Source organism: Aulonocara stuartgranti (assembly GCF_965226115.1).
Source record: "Aulonocara stuartgranti genome assembly, chromosome: 3".
In the NCBI taxonomy this organism is placed as follows: Eukaryota; Metazoa; Chordata; class Actinopteri; order Cichliformes; family Cichlidae; genus Aulonocara; species Aulonocara stuartgranti.
The window spans coordinates 62,367,532-62,385,675 of record NC_138941.1 but is presented as its reverse complement, the minus strand read 5'-3'; the positions used below and the strand labels follow the sequence as shown (position 1 = coordinate 62,385,675).

At 38.1% G+C, this 18,144-nt stretch overlaps 2 protein-coding genes across 3 annotated transcripts in view; one reads left to right on the top strand and one right to left on the bottom strand.

The window, feature by feature from the left end:
* The window catches only part of LOC309694573 (polymeric immunoglobulin receptor-like), a 152,572-nt gene that overhangs the window by 7,951 nt on the left and 126,477 nt on the right, over positions 1-18,144 (bottom strand). The window contains exon 5 of one of the 2 annotated variants that reach the window (XM_082514765.1): positions 17,081-18,123. The exons of the other annotated variant lie outside the window; for it this stretch is intronic. The gene's annotated coding sequence lies outside the window, so the exon portion shown is untranslated. Of the gene's footprint in view, positions 1-17,080; positions 18,124-18,144 lie in introns of those variants that run through there. 2 annotated transcript variants of the gene reach the window in all.
* Positions 4,057-17,588, top strand: LOC309703173 (uncharacterized protein; the record flags this gene model as incomplete). The annotated part of the gene is made up of 8 exons (XM_082527882.1): positions 4,057-4,087; positions 7,872-8,135; positions 8,215-8,460; positions 8,547-8,717; positions 8,872-8,967; positions 12,616-12,714; positions 14,846-14,932; positions 17,510-17,588. 8 exons carry the CDS (start codon positions 4,057-4,059, stop codon positions 17,512-17,514), a joined length of 999 nt encoding a protein of 332 aa, XP_082384008.1. The 3' UTR covers positions 17,515-17,588.

Here is an 18,144-nt window from a genome sequence, read left to right as displayed (position 1 = left end):
ACCAGGTGAGCCATCAAATGCCATGATAATATAGCATGCAGTAATGTTACTAAATGATATAACAATATTATACAGCTGTAATAAGTTACGTGTGTGATATTTATATTTGTGCTTTATCTTTATTGTCTTTCCTCAGGAGAACAATCTCCAATAGATGAAGACCTGGTTACCATGGTGATTGAGGACTCCCAGCCATTTAGCATTGTGGAGGACAAAGGATTCAAAAGATTTGTTAAATAATTAAATCCTAGCTATGTTCTCCCCACTAAAAAGGTCATAAAAGCAGTGAAAATTTAGTTTTTACAGAATAAAATATGGGCAGGACTGACGTCTCAGTGTGTAGCTGTCCATACCTCAACGTTACAAAAGCACAACCGCTGTCCACACCCCAACCACACCTCACAGTAAATGATCATTTCCATTTTAAGCATTTCCAAATAATCATTTTCCATACTGCCAGTATAAATATACACAGTATATTGCATCACTACAATATACATGTTTTACACACTCCTTTTGTTGTTGACATTTACAGGCTGTGTGCAAAATGCCACACTCTTCAAATTCATGCCAACTAATATTTTTACGTCCAGTAGGTGTCCTGCTAGAGCAAATGAAGCTTCAAGAAGCTTTGCGCTGGGGTGAAGCAATTGGATGAAAAGCTTCAGTGCTTCATGAAGCTTCATCTGCCCATCACTAGTTTCATTCGTTCGCGTGCTCTGTTTGTGCCCACTGCGCAGGCTCACGCAGCACTCACCCAATCGTTGTTAGTATGCAAACGACCCGGTGTCAGGTTTCTCACTAGGCAGGCTTATTTTATTCTTACTTTATTTTGAGAAGTTATTCGAGAATTAGGCAATTAAGACCGATTTTATGCTGCTGTTTCTAAAGATCTAGATGAATAATGTATTTTATTCTTTATTTTATTTATTTATTTATTTTGCTTTTTTATTTTTATTTTTTCTAAATTTTTCTGTTTTATTTTTGAAGACTTGGTGAATTGCCTTTTTTTAAATGACTTGGCCTACCCTTTTAGTTTTGTTAATGTTGGCAATAGTGAGAAGTACTATTGTTGGGCTTGAATATATTTGATATAGGCCATCCAATTAAGGTAAATGTCATGTTTTTAGGTGTTAGAATCTGATGAACAATATTTTAATTTATTTTTTGTTGTTTTGTTTTTCAGTTAACATGGTCAGGGGTTTTGTGCACCTCAGTGACCCTAAGAGCTAGACCAGCAGAAACTTAGCCTTCATGTGGGACACCCAAGTTGGTCAGGTCTTAGGGTAGAGGCCTGACAAAGTGCAATCCAATTACATGACAAAAACAGTTATTCACAGCACCCTACCCAACCCCTTTCCTGCCTCCATTGCCACCATGTGCCCCCTTTACATTTCTGTCTGCCCCCACTCTATAACAAAATATGTTACCAAGAGTTAACGTGTTTGTTTTGCTATTTACAACAGATCATTAAAGATTTTATATGTTGCTATCAAATCAACATGCCAGGTGACAGGCAGGCTTCTTTTGTTAGCATACTAACGTGGTTACCTAAACTTAAGAGGTAGAAAGCTCATCAAGGCGCTGCTCATCAGTGCTCAACAACTAGCATTTTCTACTTTCTACAGAAAATGTCATTTGCTGCATCAGCTGATTCATCCTTGCTATCATCTACAGGGAGTGCAGAATTTATAATGTTATTATTGAACAACAACCATGTTCTCAATGAACCCAAAAAAATCATTAATATCAAAGCTGAATGTTTTTGGAAGTAGTTTTTAGTTTGTTTTTAGTTTTAGCTATTTTAGGGGGATATCTGTGTGTGCAGGTGACTATTACTGTGCATAATTATTAGGCAACTTAACAAAAAACAAATATATACCCATTTCAATTATTTATTTTTACCAGTGAAACCAATATAACATCTCCACATTCACAAATATACATTTCTGACATTCAAAAACAAAACAAAAACAAATCAGCGACCAATATAGCCACCTTTCTTTGCAAGGACACTCAAAAGCCTGCCACCCATGGATTCTGTCAGTGTTTTGATCTGTTCACCATCAACATTGCGTGCAGCAGCAACCACAGCCTCCCAGACACTGTTCAGAGAGGTGTACTGTTTTCCCAAATCTCACATTTGATGATGGACCACAGGTTCTCAATGGGGTTCAGATCAGGTGAACAAGGAGGCCATGTCATTAGTTTTTCTTCTGTTATACCCTTTCTTGCCAGCCACGCTGTGGAGTACTTGGGCGCGTGTGATGGAGCATTGTCCTGCATGAAAATCATGTTTTTCTTGAAGGATGCAGACTTCTTCCTGTACCACTGCTTGAAGAAGGTGTCTTCCAGAAACTGGCAGTAGGACTGGGAGTTGAGCTTGACTCCATCCTCAACCCGAAAAGGCCCCACAAGCTCATCTTTGATGATACCAGCCCAAACCAGTACTCCACCTCCACCTTGCTTGCGTCTGAGTCGGACTGGAGCTCTCTGCCCTTTACCAATCCAGCCACGGGCCCATCCATCTGGCCCATCAAGACTCACTCTCATTTCATCAGTCCATAAAACCTTAGAAAAATCAGTCTTGAGATATTTCTTGGCCCAGTCTTGACGTTTCAGCTTGTGTGTCTTGTTCAGTGGTGGTCGTCTTTCAGCCTTTCTTACCTTGGCCATGTCTCTGAGTATTGCACACCTTGTGCTTTTGGGCACTCCAGTGATGTTGCAGCTCTGAAATATGGCCAAACTGGTGGCAAGTGGCATCTTGGCAGCTGCACGCTTGACTTTTCTCAGTTCATGGGCAGTTATTTTGCGCTTCTTGCGACCCTGTTGACTATTTTGAATGAAACGCTTGATTGTTCGATGATCACGCTTCAGAAGCTTTGCAATTTTGAGACTGCTGCATCCCTCTGCAAGATATCTCACTATTTTTGACTTTTCTGTGGCTGTCAAGTCCTTCTTTTGACCCATTTTGCCAAAGGAAAGGACGTTGCCTAATAATTATGCACAGCTGATATAGGGTGTTGATGTCATTAGACCACACCCCTTCTCATTACAGAGATGCACATCACCTAATATGCTTAATTGGTTGTAGGCTTTCGAGCCTATACAGCTTGGAGTAAGACAACATGCATGAAGAGGATGTTGTGGACAAAATACTCATTTGCCTAATAATTCTGCACTCCCTGTATATATGTGTGAGGTAGTGAAGCACTCATATTAAAAGAAACAGGTTTTCTGAGATAGATGACTTCCTTGAGCAAAACCTGCTCTCTTGACCACACAATCAACAACTCACCATAAAACTTCCTTTCTCATGTCCTTGTGATTGCACTAACCAATCAGAAGCTAGAACACCTTTGCCTGTGGCATTTGTGGTCAAGTGCTGCAAACTCTACCTCTTTCATCAGAAAGCACACAAAGCTAAATTGATAAAACCGGTGGGGGGTGGAAAGGGTGGAACCAGTCTTCATTGTCACAAAGGTGTCTTTCCGTATAACTTGGTAACCATGAACAATGTATGGACGTGACACATTTTCATTCATTGTTGCATTTACATTATAAAATGTTGGATATGTTTTATGTGCCAATTGTTAAACCTTGTGAAGTCTGGACAGCGCAAACGTCATGTAAAATCGATGTTGCCGCTGGAGTTTACATATATTAATCTGGTGATGAAAAAAATGTGTAACTGTTTTGATGTCTGGTCCTAATGTGTTGCTATGTGTCTTTTATCCTGCAATTCTTGCAGCGTAAAAGAGCAGAGACAAGCAGCCCCGACTAGAAAACAAAAACACTTTCTACCTAGCAGAGCTATCCACTCAGTCAATATGATCTTTTGCGGTTTATGTTAAAAAGTAGGAGGAAACCTGACAGAACACAATATAGTACTAAAGTCACATCAAACCATCAAACACCTCTGTTCTAGTAATGCAAACGAACAACTGTTGCATTTCCAGCATCGGAACCACACAGTAACTTACAAAGAGGAAGGAAGTTGGTTTAACTGCTGTGTCCAAAAAAAGTGTTTAGCTCAGTAAGTTCTTGGGAAGGAAAATGAACCCAGCATCTCTTCAGAAGCTGCTCTGTGAGTATAATCTTTAATTTCCAAACTTAATTAATTATATTTAGACCACATCAGTTAAAGAACCAGACTTTTTCTACAGAAATTATTTTTTTTAATTACTGAGCATTAGAAAATAAATAATCAACAGTAGAAACAATGAAATAATTTCAGAACATTTTTATTTTTTAATGAAGTAACAATGCAAGTGTAGAATGCACATGTTTGAAAAAGGAGGGGAATGAACACAGTCATAGATTAATAATAACAATTCAATTCATCATTTAAGAGTCTGGGATGATAGGTCTTAAAGCGGCATATTCAAGTTTGTCTTTGTTAAAAGATCCATGTCATATCATAATCATTTTTCTTTCTCTAAAGACAATTTATTGCAATCCTTTCATATAGAAAATTATGTAATATGAAACGAGATAGCGGCTCCATAGTTTAGTGGTTTCTGCATTCGGCTAAACAGTGAAAGACTGCTGGTATAAAAATATATAATAAACAACAGCAATATGACTTAGAAGATTTAGATTTAGAAGAAGGTGTGTATCACATTTAATTTCATTTATTCATTTTTCTAATTATTTTTATTTTTATTTTTTAGAATTATGGTCTTGGACCATAACTTTAACATTATATTATTAAGGATGAGAGTGCAACTTTTTTCATCGGGGATTTATATCTTTAGATCTAATATCAGTAATCTGTAATTTATACATTTTAATTTTCTTTACTATTATTAGCCATGAAGTCATCTTATCAATTCATATTTGCCTTTAGTGGAAAATAACTAGGATAAAGTTCTGGCTGACAAGTGATGGAAACAAAGCTTTTAACGGAGAGCCAACCTCAACAAACAAAAATGAGAATAACTGAAGGGATCAGCTTGTGCAAAGACTATAGTTGTGTTTTACCTTCAGTGGGCAGCAAAACATTTCCAATTTTTAATGGCTGTTGCAAATTAAAACAAAAATTGGTTCATTAAAACTACTCTAACAAGTTGTACTTACTTAATTTTCAATTCAATTCAATTTTGTTTATATAGTGCCAAATAATCAACAGTTGCCTCAAGATGCTTTATCTTGTAAGGTAAAGACCCTACAATACTACAAAGAAAACAGAAAATCCCAACAACCATATCACCCACTGTGAGCAAGTGCTTTAGCAACAGTGGGAAAGAAATGACATGTGGTGGAAGAGAGCCAGAGATTAATAATAACTAATAATTAAATGCACAGAGGTGCATTCATAAAAAAAAAAAGAGTGATACAGGTGAATGTAAAAGAAAAAGAAACACCTGGTGCATCATGGGAAGGCCCCATTAGCCAAGTCTTGGCTGAAATTCAACTAAATTTAACTAAAGAATGATTCAGGGTCACCTGATCCAGCTATATGTTCTATCAAAGCGGAAAATTTGAAACTTAAAAATAGAGTGTGTGTTTTTCTCCTGAATCCAAACTGGAAGCTGGTTCCACAGAAGAGGGGCCTGAAAACTCTCCCTCCCATTCTACTTTTAAATACTCTAGGAACAACAAGTAGGCCTGCAGAGCGAGAGCGAAGTGCTCTAATAGGGTGATATGGTACTACAAGGTCATTTAGATAAGATGGGGCCTGATTATTTAAGACCTTGTATGTGAGGAGCAGGATTTTGAATTCAATTCTGGATTTAACAGGAAGCCAATGAAGGGAAGCCAAAACAGGAGAAATCTGCTCTCTCTTTCTAGTCCCTGTCAGTACTCTTGCTGCAGCATTTTGGATTAACTGAAGGCTTTTCAGTGAGTTTTTAGGACATCCTGATAATAATGAATTACAGTTGTCCAGCCTTGAAGTAATAAATGCATGAACTAGTTTTTCAGCGTCACTCTGAGACAGGATATTTCTAACTTTGGAGATGTTGTTCAAATGGAAGAAAAGAGTCCTACATATTTTGTAATATGTGCTTTGAAGGACATATCATCGTCAAAAATGATTCCAAGATTTCTCACAGTGTTACTGGAGGCCAAGGTAATGCAGAGTAAGCATTTGGTTAGATACCATATTTCTTTTTATACAGTTGCGATCAAAAGTTTAAAACCACTTGAAAAATGGCAAAAAAGCATGTATTGAAAACAACGCTTGACCTGAAACAGGCTGCTTTCACAGCTGATCAAAAGTTTAGGACCACATGCCATTAAAAAGCCAATTCTGTGTAAAAATGTGGATTCATTGTAGTTTTCTGTCAGGCTGTGTCATGATATTCTGATGGCAATGGCAAAAAAAAACCCATTCCCTTTTTGAACGTGGAGGGTTGTTGAACTGCATAAGCAGGATCTCTCACAGCGCTCCATCGCTGCTGAGGTTGGACTTAGTAAGACAGTCATTTGGAAATTCTTAATGATCCTGAGGGTTATGGAACAAAAAAAGTCAACAAAAAGTGTATTAACAAATGCACATCAAGCAACAGAAAGAAGAAAAGTTTGGTATGGGGATAATGAATGAAAATGGACTTCAAAAACACCATCTACAATTCTGCAATGTCCACTTTTGGCAAGACGAACATCAATTTAGCAGAGTAGTTGGAAGAAGGTTCAGAGGAAATGATTCCTGTAATAAAGGAAAAGAGAAAAGGTATAGCTGCATACAAAGCCTGCCCTAGCAAATGTAACATTAAGACCCTTTGAGGTACATGCACCAAAGTCCAGCATATCACCAGGCGATTTGTCAGCGATAACTGGCTCCAGCTGTGCTTTCAGCTGCAGAATGCAGCTACACAGGCAACATCATCGGTCGACACAAGAATTTATTATGAAGGAAAGAAATAGTTTGACAAACATTTACAAAACAACACATGGAATTTACACAGGACTCATCAAAAATATACATGAGCACAAGTCTCATACCAAATGCTGCCACATTAGATTTGTGGCACATACTATGTTAAAAATCGTGCTGTAAATGTGTTGATAACTGGAAAATCTACTGAGTCTACAGATGTTTTAAGTCACTGTAAAATGAGGCAAATAGAGGGAAACTATTGTACCAGAAATTTGCTGTAATTTAAACAACTCAAAGCTTAGACTAACCTGAATGTTATTTCTCTTTAGTTCTGACCTCACTTCTGTGCTACACAGCAAACCAAGGTCAGTAAGTTTAGCATATGACAATCTAAACCCAATAAAGTGTGTTAAACATCCTTTTCTACATGTTGTTAATGGAGTTAATAAGCAAACAATACCAGAATTTTTTTTTAAAATTACTGCATTATTACTTCTTGCATTGTGGTGTACCTGAAAGTAATGAAATATCAACAAACCTATGAGTCTACCTTATCTATGTCTCCAAGAAGCATTTATCATGGAGTAAAAACTGGAACTGTTCAAGAAAAGCTTTTTTGGACAGGCACATTCTATGTGATCTAAGAACTCTTTATCTGGTCTGGACATGACTCCATACTAAGCTTATGTGTTTTATGTGATTTTATGTATAGCTTAATTTTCTCAGTCTCTCTAAATCTGCCAATCTTGACAGAAAAGGAAAATTTTAATTCTCCGATACCATATTTTTTGGTTCCCGCTAAGTCTGATATTAGCCTGTTGTCTTACTAACTACTAACAGTAATCTTTGATTATTAAACATAAAGTGATTATGGAAATTAGGAAAACAAATATATTTTATTAGAAGCAAATACTATGTGGTTATTGTAATATATTGTTTTTGGTAATATGTTCTTACAAGCCACCACTGAATGGTGGGTTATAAAACACAGCACGGCTTTTAAGTTTTAATCAGAATACAGAATCAGATTACATTGAATTCTCCACAGCTCGTCTGACTGTGAGTCCCAGCAGCTCTCAGTTTTTTAAAGACGACTTTGTGTCTCTGAGCTGTGAGGAGGACGACGGCTCTGCTGGATGGACTCTGAGGAGAAACACAAGCAAACAACAGAGGACTCAGTGTGGAGATGGGTGGGGAAAACCAGCTGGTTCTTCCTGCAACATCAGCTACATTGACCCACTTGAAAGTGGAGTTTACTGGTGTGAGTCCAGAGAGGGTCCCATCAGTAACATGGTTAAGCTGACAGTCACTGGTAAGCTGAGTGTGTGGAGTTAGTGTTGATGAAGCTGTGTGTAAATGGATGAAATGCTGTAGTTTGTCTCTGTGTTGAGGTGGATCAGTGATCCTGCAGAGTCCTGTCCTCCCTGTGATGGAGGGAGATGACGTCACTCTGCTCTGTAAAAACAAGACCACTCCCTCCAACCTCCCAGCTGCTTTCTATAAAGATGGCTCCCTCATCAGGAAGCAGCCTACAGGTCACATGACCATCCAGCATGTTTCCAGGTCTGATGAAGGCCTCTACAAGTGTGACATCAGCGGTCATGGAGAGTCTCCATCCAGCTGGATCACTGTCACAGGTGACACACTCACCTGTCTGTGTTTCTGCAGGTTTCAACATTCACAATGTGACGACAACTTAATGACTGTGTTTGCTTTATTTTAGAGAGAAACACCACCACACCTCCACCTACATCCACACCTCCTCCTGATAATAAACACGTGTCATATGTCCATATCAACCTCCCTGTGTTGATTGCTGCACCAGTCTGTGTTTTGGTTCTTCTGGTGATACTGGTTCTGCTGATTAGACGACTTGTTCATAGGAAACCTGAAGGTGAGACTCAGACTTGTAGACTATACGTGTCCAGGTTTGTTTTGTAGAATAAAGTAAAGTATACACTCATTATGATTACATTAGCATTAGTGTTAGTATTTATTCTCTATGGCAGAGGGAAACAACTTTCTTAAACATTATTGGTTCATTTCAGCAGATCAAAAAGAAAATGGAGAAGACATCACAGATGACATCATTTACAGTGACATCAAAATATCAACTCACCAACTACAGTCAGCCAGACAAAGAGGTAATATTGTATTTTGCTGGGTTGGGGGTGGGGTTGCACGATTGTGTAGTGTTGAGAACACTGGGCATTTTTATGTTTCAGGGTTTGCAAAGAGTTAGGACCCAAGATTATGGGATACAAGCATACCATATTGTCTTTATTTATTTATTTTTTATTTTTTATTTTTTAGCTAGAAGTATATTTGGATGAGACAATAGTGTACGGAATTGCTTGCAAGCTATATCCATTGCATCACACAGACACCTGTTAATTAGCACTAAAAACATTTAAATAGTACTATTACCTGCACAGTCAGCCATAGTATTTTTCAGACACATACATTTAAAAAGGCACCAACTCGGTCCTCTGCATGTGTTTTATATTGTGCAGAGAGTGATCCAGCTGCACTCTGTTCAGCAGGGAGAACACCACTATTCACTAATAAAGAAAAGATAAAATAAAATAAAAACAGAAAATAAAATGCAACAATTTAAAAGGATGTCACTTATTTTTTTTTAGTTTTTTTCAAAATTACATTTAAAATTAAAATAGTAAAAATGTCCACATGTGCATTATGCTCATAGTTTTATCCAGGAGGACTTTTTCTCTGATCTTCAAATTCATAAATAATTAAGATCTGGTTTTATTATAGAGTAAAGAAGAATAAAAATTAGGAAAACAAACTACAAAAAGAAAAACCTTTTCTATGTTGAGATTATTAGAATTGTGAAAATAAGTGTTGTTTTTAAATTAAAAATATGTATTTTATTGATTTAATGGTTGACTTATAACCTTACATTACAGTCCATATTTTTACACTTTAAACCAATATCGGTACAAAGTTTTCATTTTCCCATTGATTGTATTGAAGCTTTTTTCAAATGTACTCATCTTTAAAATCTCACTGCTGAGTGTTGTTTGCGCACTGGATTTACTCTTTGTGGTTAACAAAAAATAAAAAAAAACAGCTCCGCTGTCGTCCACTTTCCTGTTTATCATTAGCGAAAAAAAGTTTGTAGGCTTCTTCTTTTTGTTTTTATTTTGTGTTTGTTTTTTTTCTAAAAAGGAATATCTATAACTTATTGATAAACTGTGCACACTGTCATGAATTCAAAATTGTTAATAAAAGTTAGTAAATATTCAGATTTTTTTTTAAATTACGATTTGAAATAAGAACTTCCAGTGCCGTTTTTCCTTCACTTTCATATTTTTTAACACCAACATTTGGATTATCAGTGTCTTCACTGTTCACAAATTCTAAGTAACCTATATAAAGATATTTAGTAGTTTAGTAGTTTATTAGAATCTGAAATGTTTCTGCTGGTTTGGCCCATCGCTCTTCTTTCTCAGAGCCAAAGTCACATCAGCAGGGCTTCAGAACTGGAGCTGTCACATGATACACGGAGACTACAAATATATCTTGCAGTGCTTCAATGCAAATTTAAATTAAGTGACAGACTTTCAAGTTTGAAAATTATTAAGGTATAAATGGATCTGTCTGAACAGTTATTGTTACCCAGAGTTGTTAAATGGGATGTCCTGCGAGCGTATGTTGCTAAAATCTGGAACTATTGAGAGGTTCCATAATCTGCCACTGCTCTTAACAAAAAGGTCCATAGAAATGAAGACATGATGTGAATTTCATTCAACAGCTCTGGTCTTTCTAGAATTAAGGCACCAGTATACACTTAGCACTGATTGCGTCGCACACCACTGCAATTTTATGGCGTGGAAAGTTGCTGCAATATTCATTTGAATGATACTGTTGCTACTCATAAACTACCATCACATAAACGCTGATATAGGATGAGAAAAAAAAATCAAAACTGGAGCTTGCCAAGTGTTATGACCCCTGTGGCAAAAGTGGTGCAACATAACAGGGCAACAACTCAAGTTATACATAAGCCGAGTCTCCAAACAAAAAACCGTGTGCATGAAATACATTTTACAATCTTACAAACTATTTATAATTACCTCACACCATTAAGTAGTAGCTTCTATAATACCAAAACAACCAGCAGAAAAGGAAACAGTGGACAATAAAGTGAAACCAAAAAAAGTAAAATGCTTATGCTCCCTGGCTGGCCACAAAACAGGAGACAAGGTCTTGATGCATGCGCAATCATCATGGTAAGGAAATCCCCAAAAGTTGATTCTGTTCATCTGGACGTAGCTTTTCTCCCACTAAAAACCAGATGAACAGAATCAACTTTTTGGAACAGAAGAAAAGGTTTGAGTAGGAAAAAAAATGGTTGAGAGTCCCTGCCAAGCTTTTGCAAGCTTTTGCTTGGAAAGAGGCCCAACCGAGCCAGCCCCCGCCAAGCAGCCACCGGGAGTGAGCCGGTACATACCTGAGCTCCCAGCCCCAGACACCAAGAACCACCAATGCACCGACGGCTGAGGGCATCAGCCACCGGCAGGGAGTGTGGTGGGGGGAGATAGGCCTCCATACTTTGGAGGGCCTGAGATGTTCCCAGAGAGGTGGCGTCTAATACTCGACCTGACATATAGACACAGACAAACAGGCACAGATGTGAATTCCGACCATGGACCATGGAACGTTTTGCAATGTTTTTTGTTTTTTTTCTCCAACGTGTTGTATTTTCAAACTGTTGCAACATCTCCCTCCATATATCTGTATATCTCTGAGCCTCTGTCCGCCAGAGGGTGTGATATCAAACTTGGTGAAGCATGTGACACTGTTAGGCATCAGTCTGTGATTATAGAGGGCAGCACGAGGCCACAAGGAATTGAAAAGGCTAAGCTCAAAAAAAGAAAGACGTTGGAGGAAGATACTGAAAAATATACTGTGTTAACTAACCTGTTTACGAGAGGACAGATCCCAGGTGCAGTTGATAAAGAGATTATACAGATCAAACTCTGTATTTTCAGCATGGCCAATAAGGTCAGCACAACCTTTGCTATAAAACAAATTAATATGACCAAGGTCATTAGCTTATTAGAACCCAATAAGTGGAGGATAATTCACGACAATCCTTAGTTTTAAGATGAAAATAAACACAATTTATAGGTTCCAGGATGATCTGTGTAATATTAAATAATTCTTAAATGGAATGTTTTTGTAGCATTGAAGCAGCAGATAAGCCCATCTGATGCTGCTGATGCCAATAAACATGAAGCGGCCATAACTGAGGGGAATAGTTTTAACAGAGTTAAGTTATTTAAACTATGTATGTGTAAATATAAATATAACAATAAAATAACATGCAGAGAATAGATGTGAAAATGTTTAAATTGTATCAAGGCAGTGTCTGCATGATGGTAGGTAGAATAATTTATTTTAGTCTATCAAGACAGATAGCCTATATTGTGCATCACAAAAAAGGCCATGAACCTGAAAAAGGGGCCTCATCCTGATCCTGTCACGGTCCTGAGTCTGTGGACTCAGTGTTTTTCTGTTTGTATTAGTTATCTTTGTTATCTTTGTTTTCATGATGTGTTTTGATTCTCTTGGGTTTGATTTCTGGAGTGTTTATGTTAATTTATTTTAGACCGATATAACAATATGAATAGTAAATGAAAAGATTCAAAAATCTTTCTGCAGGAGCAGTATCAATATCAATATCAATATCACTATCACTATCAGCAACTCTGCATGATCTGCAGTAATGTCCTCTGTGTGTGTATTATTGTGTGTTTATTGTGCAGAGAGTGATCCAGCCGCAGTCTACTCAGCAGTAAGAACTGAAGATGTCACTTATGGAGAAATCATCACAAGAGACAAGAAAAATAAATCAAAGATGAGAGGTACATCTGTTCTTCTTTGTCTCTTGGTTCACTTCTACACTCAAGAACTGATGCTTTGTTTTAATCTAAATGTTAACATTAAAATCGTAACAATACATTAAAATGTTAAATTTTTATAATGATCTCCATCTTAGTAACTAGTGACATCTGGTAAGTAACACCAGGCTACCAGGCGTATTCTGAGTTTTGCAGAATTGGTTATTTTAAGTCGCTCACCAGAATCCTGGACATTATGAAAAAGTTAATTATCGGGTACACACCGGCTCACTCCTTGGCGGCCGCTTATCGCGGCCTGGAGCCTGGGGCTCGCTCGGGCCACTTCGGAGGTGGGGTGCCCCCGGCCTCTCGGCCTGGGGCTCGGTCACTCAGGCACAGCTGGCTGCCGGCGGAGCTCACGGGCGCGTCACTGCAACTCCCCCTGGCTTCTGCTCCGCGGCTGCTGAGTTAGCCCTCATCTGGGACTCTCCTCAGCTCTTACTGGGACAGTGGCGCGGCTGCCCCTCTGTTGGTCTTCCATGGTCTCTTGTGTTCTGGGGGCCTCTGGATGTCTGGAGTTTTGATCTCCTCCATACCTGCTTCATGCCCTGGAGGACGGGGCTGTGGCTCCCCACACTCCCTAGCAGATTGTTACATGGAGAAACCTTTGGAATGCAAGCATGCTGATCCACACAGGTATGCACACAGGTGTACACATGGGTATTCACAGACGCGGACTACAGCTTTCTTGGCTGCTGCCTCAAAGCACATTGTGCGCTGTCTATCTTGCGTGCTGCACAATATTGTTTATTATTTAGTATCTACTGATATCTATTGCTAGCTAGTTTATTGTGATGGTGCCGTTTTTTTTATTATGTTGCTCTTTGTTGTTTGCTTTCTCTTCTGTTTTTTTTTCTCCATACAGGTGACCCAGGTGTTTTGTTTTTTTTGTTTGTTTGTTTTTTTCTTTCTTCCCCCCCCCCTTCTCACCGTCTCTTCTCCCCTTTGGTTTTCTTTCTCTCCCTCTCTTTCTTTCATTCTCTCTCCCTGTCCTATCCCCCAGTCATGTCTGTCCCGTTTGTAGCAACTGAAAATAAAATAAATTCATAATCATAATAAAGGTCAATCAAATGGACCAATATGGCAAGGCCATGATGATCCACTTGGTAAAATAAATCCGCTTGGCATCTTTCTTGGCCTTAAGACAACAATTCTGATGGCCAAAGATCCAAACGGGACACAAAAAAAAAAAAAAAGAAAAAGTTAATTATCTTGTTTTGAGGTATCCTGTTATTATTTTAGGTCAGTCATGAGCCTAATGGGACTGATTGTAGTTAATCTAGACTGTTGATCTGTTATTAGTAATGATTAATATACAGTATAATGTCGTTGTGACTTTCTGCCAACTTTTGGGCAACAGATCATTCAGCAGTTTTGCAATTGAGCAACAATTGCCAATAGCAGCTCAGAAGAGGTGCCCATGTCTCTGCTACTCGGGTTTTGTTCACACACAAGCTGTTAGCAGGATGTATAAAGAGACAGATTAAACAGAACAAAGATGACTAACTGCCTGCTTTCAGGTACAGCCAACGTTCGGTTTGTAACCACAGATGCAGCATCCTGTTTTTGTGTTCTGAAGCTAATGAGAATTCTTGCTCCAGTCTATTTTGATTTGGTTAATAATAGCATCCATGTTGCAAAGCAACAGTTTGCTTTGTGCTCTGTGGTGAAGTGTGTCAGTCTATATTATTAGCTTCTGGCAGCTTTGTGGTTTTCTACCTTCAGTTTGCACACAAACAGTTCCATATGGTCAGTCTTTTCATAGCAAAGAGATGATGAGAAAAGGATAAGAAAAAAAGTGTGAAAAGCTGCTGTGGTTTATAAAAAATATTCCTTATTACTTACTCTTCTCTTACTTCTCTTACTCTTCTCATGATGTAACATTACAAATAATAAAATATTTGTCACAGCTGTAGTGCATTAACTACATTACTGGTTATAGCAACACTGAGAATAAATGGACGATTATGATCAAACATGGCATAAAACATCCAAGAGAACTGTACCAGCTGTACTCGTGTATTTTCTTTTTAAATATAACAGTACTGTAATGTTTGTTATATCTGCAGTAATTTCAATTCATTTTATTGTGTAGGGAGTGATCCAGCTGCAGTCTACTCAGCAGTGAGAACAGAAGACATCATATCCGGACAGATAACCATCAGAGCAAACAGGACCAGAGGTACAGCTGCTCTTTAGTTATAACTTTGGATAGAATCTAGCTAGCTGCTCACCATGCAGTATTTACTTTTTCTCCCACTCTTTATGCTAAGACATTTCACATCTCATGCCCCACCAAGCTGTTGTTCAAACCTTCTGTTGGCCATTGGAAACCAATTAGAAGAATTAATGAATTAAGGGTCACCACCAAGGCCCAGGGTAAAATAAAGAAGGATTATTTTGAAATGCAAAAAGCGGATTTTAAAGCTCAAGATATTGAGCCTGGAATAAACAGATTAGGGGTACTTTTTGAGGAGTTACCACAGGTATCTTGTCTTGAGATTTAGTATAAATATTCTGCTCAGGAAACATACATTATTTTAACAGTTACTAAATGCCATACATCTAACTTTGGATGGAGCAGCCCTCATTTCTAGAAATCTGGCCAAATTTGTTAAACCCCCCAAAATATGACAATCCAGAGTTGCAGTCTTACACGCCTCTCTGCAGCTTCTCTCCTCCTGTCATCCCCCTGATATTTAAATTTTTTACTCCATACATGTTCACCTGTCCACCTCTCTCTCATATACACATGTATTCTGTCTTGCTTCTGACTTTTTTCCTCTTTTCTCCAGAGCACTGGTTATTCAATTTAGTCTCCATCACAGCTGTCACAGAGCTAACATACCAAATAATTCAATTAGGAATCACCAATTAATCAAACATGCATGTTTTTGGACTTTTGGGGGAAGCCAGAATACTCAGAGGAATCTCACACAAAAACACCCTATCTGGCAGATTGCTATCCAGAACCTTCTTGCAGTAAGGCAACCATGCTAACCACTGCACTCCCCCACCCCAGCCCCATATTAATTATGAAATTGTGTTTAAAACCTAAAAGTGATCATTGTTTTTCTTTTTAAGCCTGATTGCTCAGCCTGTCTGAAAAACCATCTGTCAGGGAGGACGGAAGAGAGAGAGAAGCTAGGAGCAGCAAATCTTTGACTTTTACAGTTTTTTACAGCCGCTGGGACACATTTCCCAATACTTAGGTCACTTTTGCAAAACTCTTCACACAATTCTCCTAACTGACCGTCAGCTTGGTAAAGCAGTTCATTTCACATTCAAAATGCACTACAACTACCAAAACACTTTATTCAGGTCTCAAATAAACTCATTCTTCCAGAACACTAGCAAAGGTTGACAGCCGACAAACACACTTTGTCACCCACAAAACAATGACCTAAAAAACACTAACAACATGTAGCATTACACAGTGTTTTCTTGTGTAAAACAAGGACACATCTCTGTTTATAATTTCAATATATGTTACTGGAATGAATCAGACATCATGCAGAATTCGTTAATATTTGTTTATGTATTTTTATTTTTTTCGCACTAAGTAATCCCAAAATACAAGAATTTGTATACACACCATCCACTGATACACATACAATAGTAATGCTAATCTACTCGGTCTTCTCTATTTGGCCACAGGTTCTCATCCACATCACATCTTATATCATCTTGGGCAACACACCTAGGAAAGAATCTTCTGGCATGCCAGAATTGAAGGAGTTGAAAAATTGAAGGAGTAACACCTGTGTAGATGTTCATCTACAATGAGAATAAGCTGTGGCTGGTTAAACTGCATTTTTAGATTTAAAATATGTTTCAATAAAATATTGCTATTGCATTTTGCTGTCTTTTCAAGTTTTGCATTGTGTTATTGTTTTGGCCATAAGTTTAACAGTTTTGAAAACAGTATGTAAGTACATGCAAAATGTCCTGTCCGTACAAAGATTTTTGGCAGTTGTTGTGTCTGAGTGAGAAGATAATTCATGAAATTTGAGAGATGTAGTCATTGAATGCATTTTGTGCCAAAACAATGATAACTGGTCCTCAGTTTAGCCCACATAGACTTCTGTTGTGCTCACTGTGTGAGGAGTTTTGCAAACGTGATCTAAGTATTGAGAAATGTGACCTAGCGTCTGTAAAAAACTATAAATGTAATTACATGAAAGTGAGCTGACAATTGAAGACAAAACAGTTGAAGAACAACTGTTTTTATTAAATTATTCACTCACTCAAAAAAATATTGACAATTTTGTTCTGTCTATTTTTGTCAAAAAAAATTTAAGCCCCCCCCCCCCCCCCCCATTTTTCAAACCCATCCAATGGGCTGGTTCAGGCTGTATTTTTGGCTCTCCTACCATAGAGTGTAGCCTAACCTATCTAGCACGTGTGTGTGTGTGTGTGTGTGTGTGTGTGTGTGTGTGTGTGTGTGTGTGTGTGTGTGCGCGCAAAATAAGAGAATATAACATCCACACCAGTACAGTAGCTGAGTGATACATGTTTATGTGTTACAAACTTTTAAAAAAATCATAATCTGTAACAATTCAAATACATTCTTATTGTTTTTTATATATAAGATCTAATAAAATATTTTACAAACAACAGATAATGATTTAAACTGACAATTATTGTTAAAATTAGGCAGTTTGTTGGTATGGTGAGCAGGAACATCAGAGATCAGATAATTATGCAAAACAATGCAAAGTTTTATTTTTTATTGTTTCCTGTGTCTCTCCTCTGTCAGTCTGAATGCTGAACTTACTGATAATAACCTGGAACAGCAGCAGGACTCACAGCTCAGTTATGAACCCACTGAACACAAATCATTGGATTATTTGGAAGAAGTCGCCCTCTACGATTTCTGTAGAGCACAAAACCAGCAACAAAAACAACAAGAAACGGCAGAAACTGACAGACCAACTGTAAGTCCAACAGAACCACTCTCCTCTACTCCAGCCTCCTTCCCTCCACTTTGTCCTCCTGTCTGAGCTGCAGGTGAGAAACAGGTGTGAGGTGTCAGCTGTCAGGTAGGTGATGAGTGAAGAACAGAACAGAATCCATTTCCTCTTCAAACTGCTGTCAGACATTATCTACTGCACTCTGATGTCATTTTCTGGATGCAGTCCTGTTCTTTGCTGAGACTGAGGTTGATGAAGCAGTTCCTTCTCAAGTGTCAAAGTGACATCAGGGATCCTTGTGGCGTGTTGGTGACAGCTGTCTGTTTTCATATCATTTTTGTCTCCATCTTCATCAGCAGGAGATTCACAATTCAGCCACAGAACATTTGTCTCTGTGGTTCAGTGCCATGTGAGTCCTAACGTTGTTCTTTATATCTTATGTTGATCAAAACACCAACAACTGCAACAAAAACTGACATTG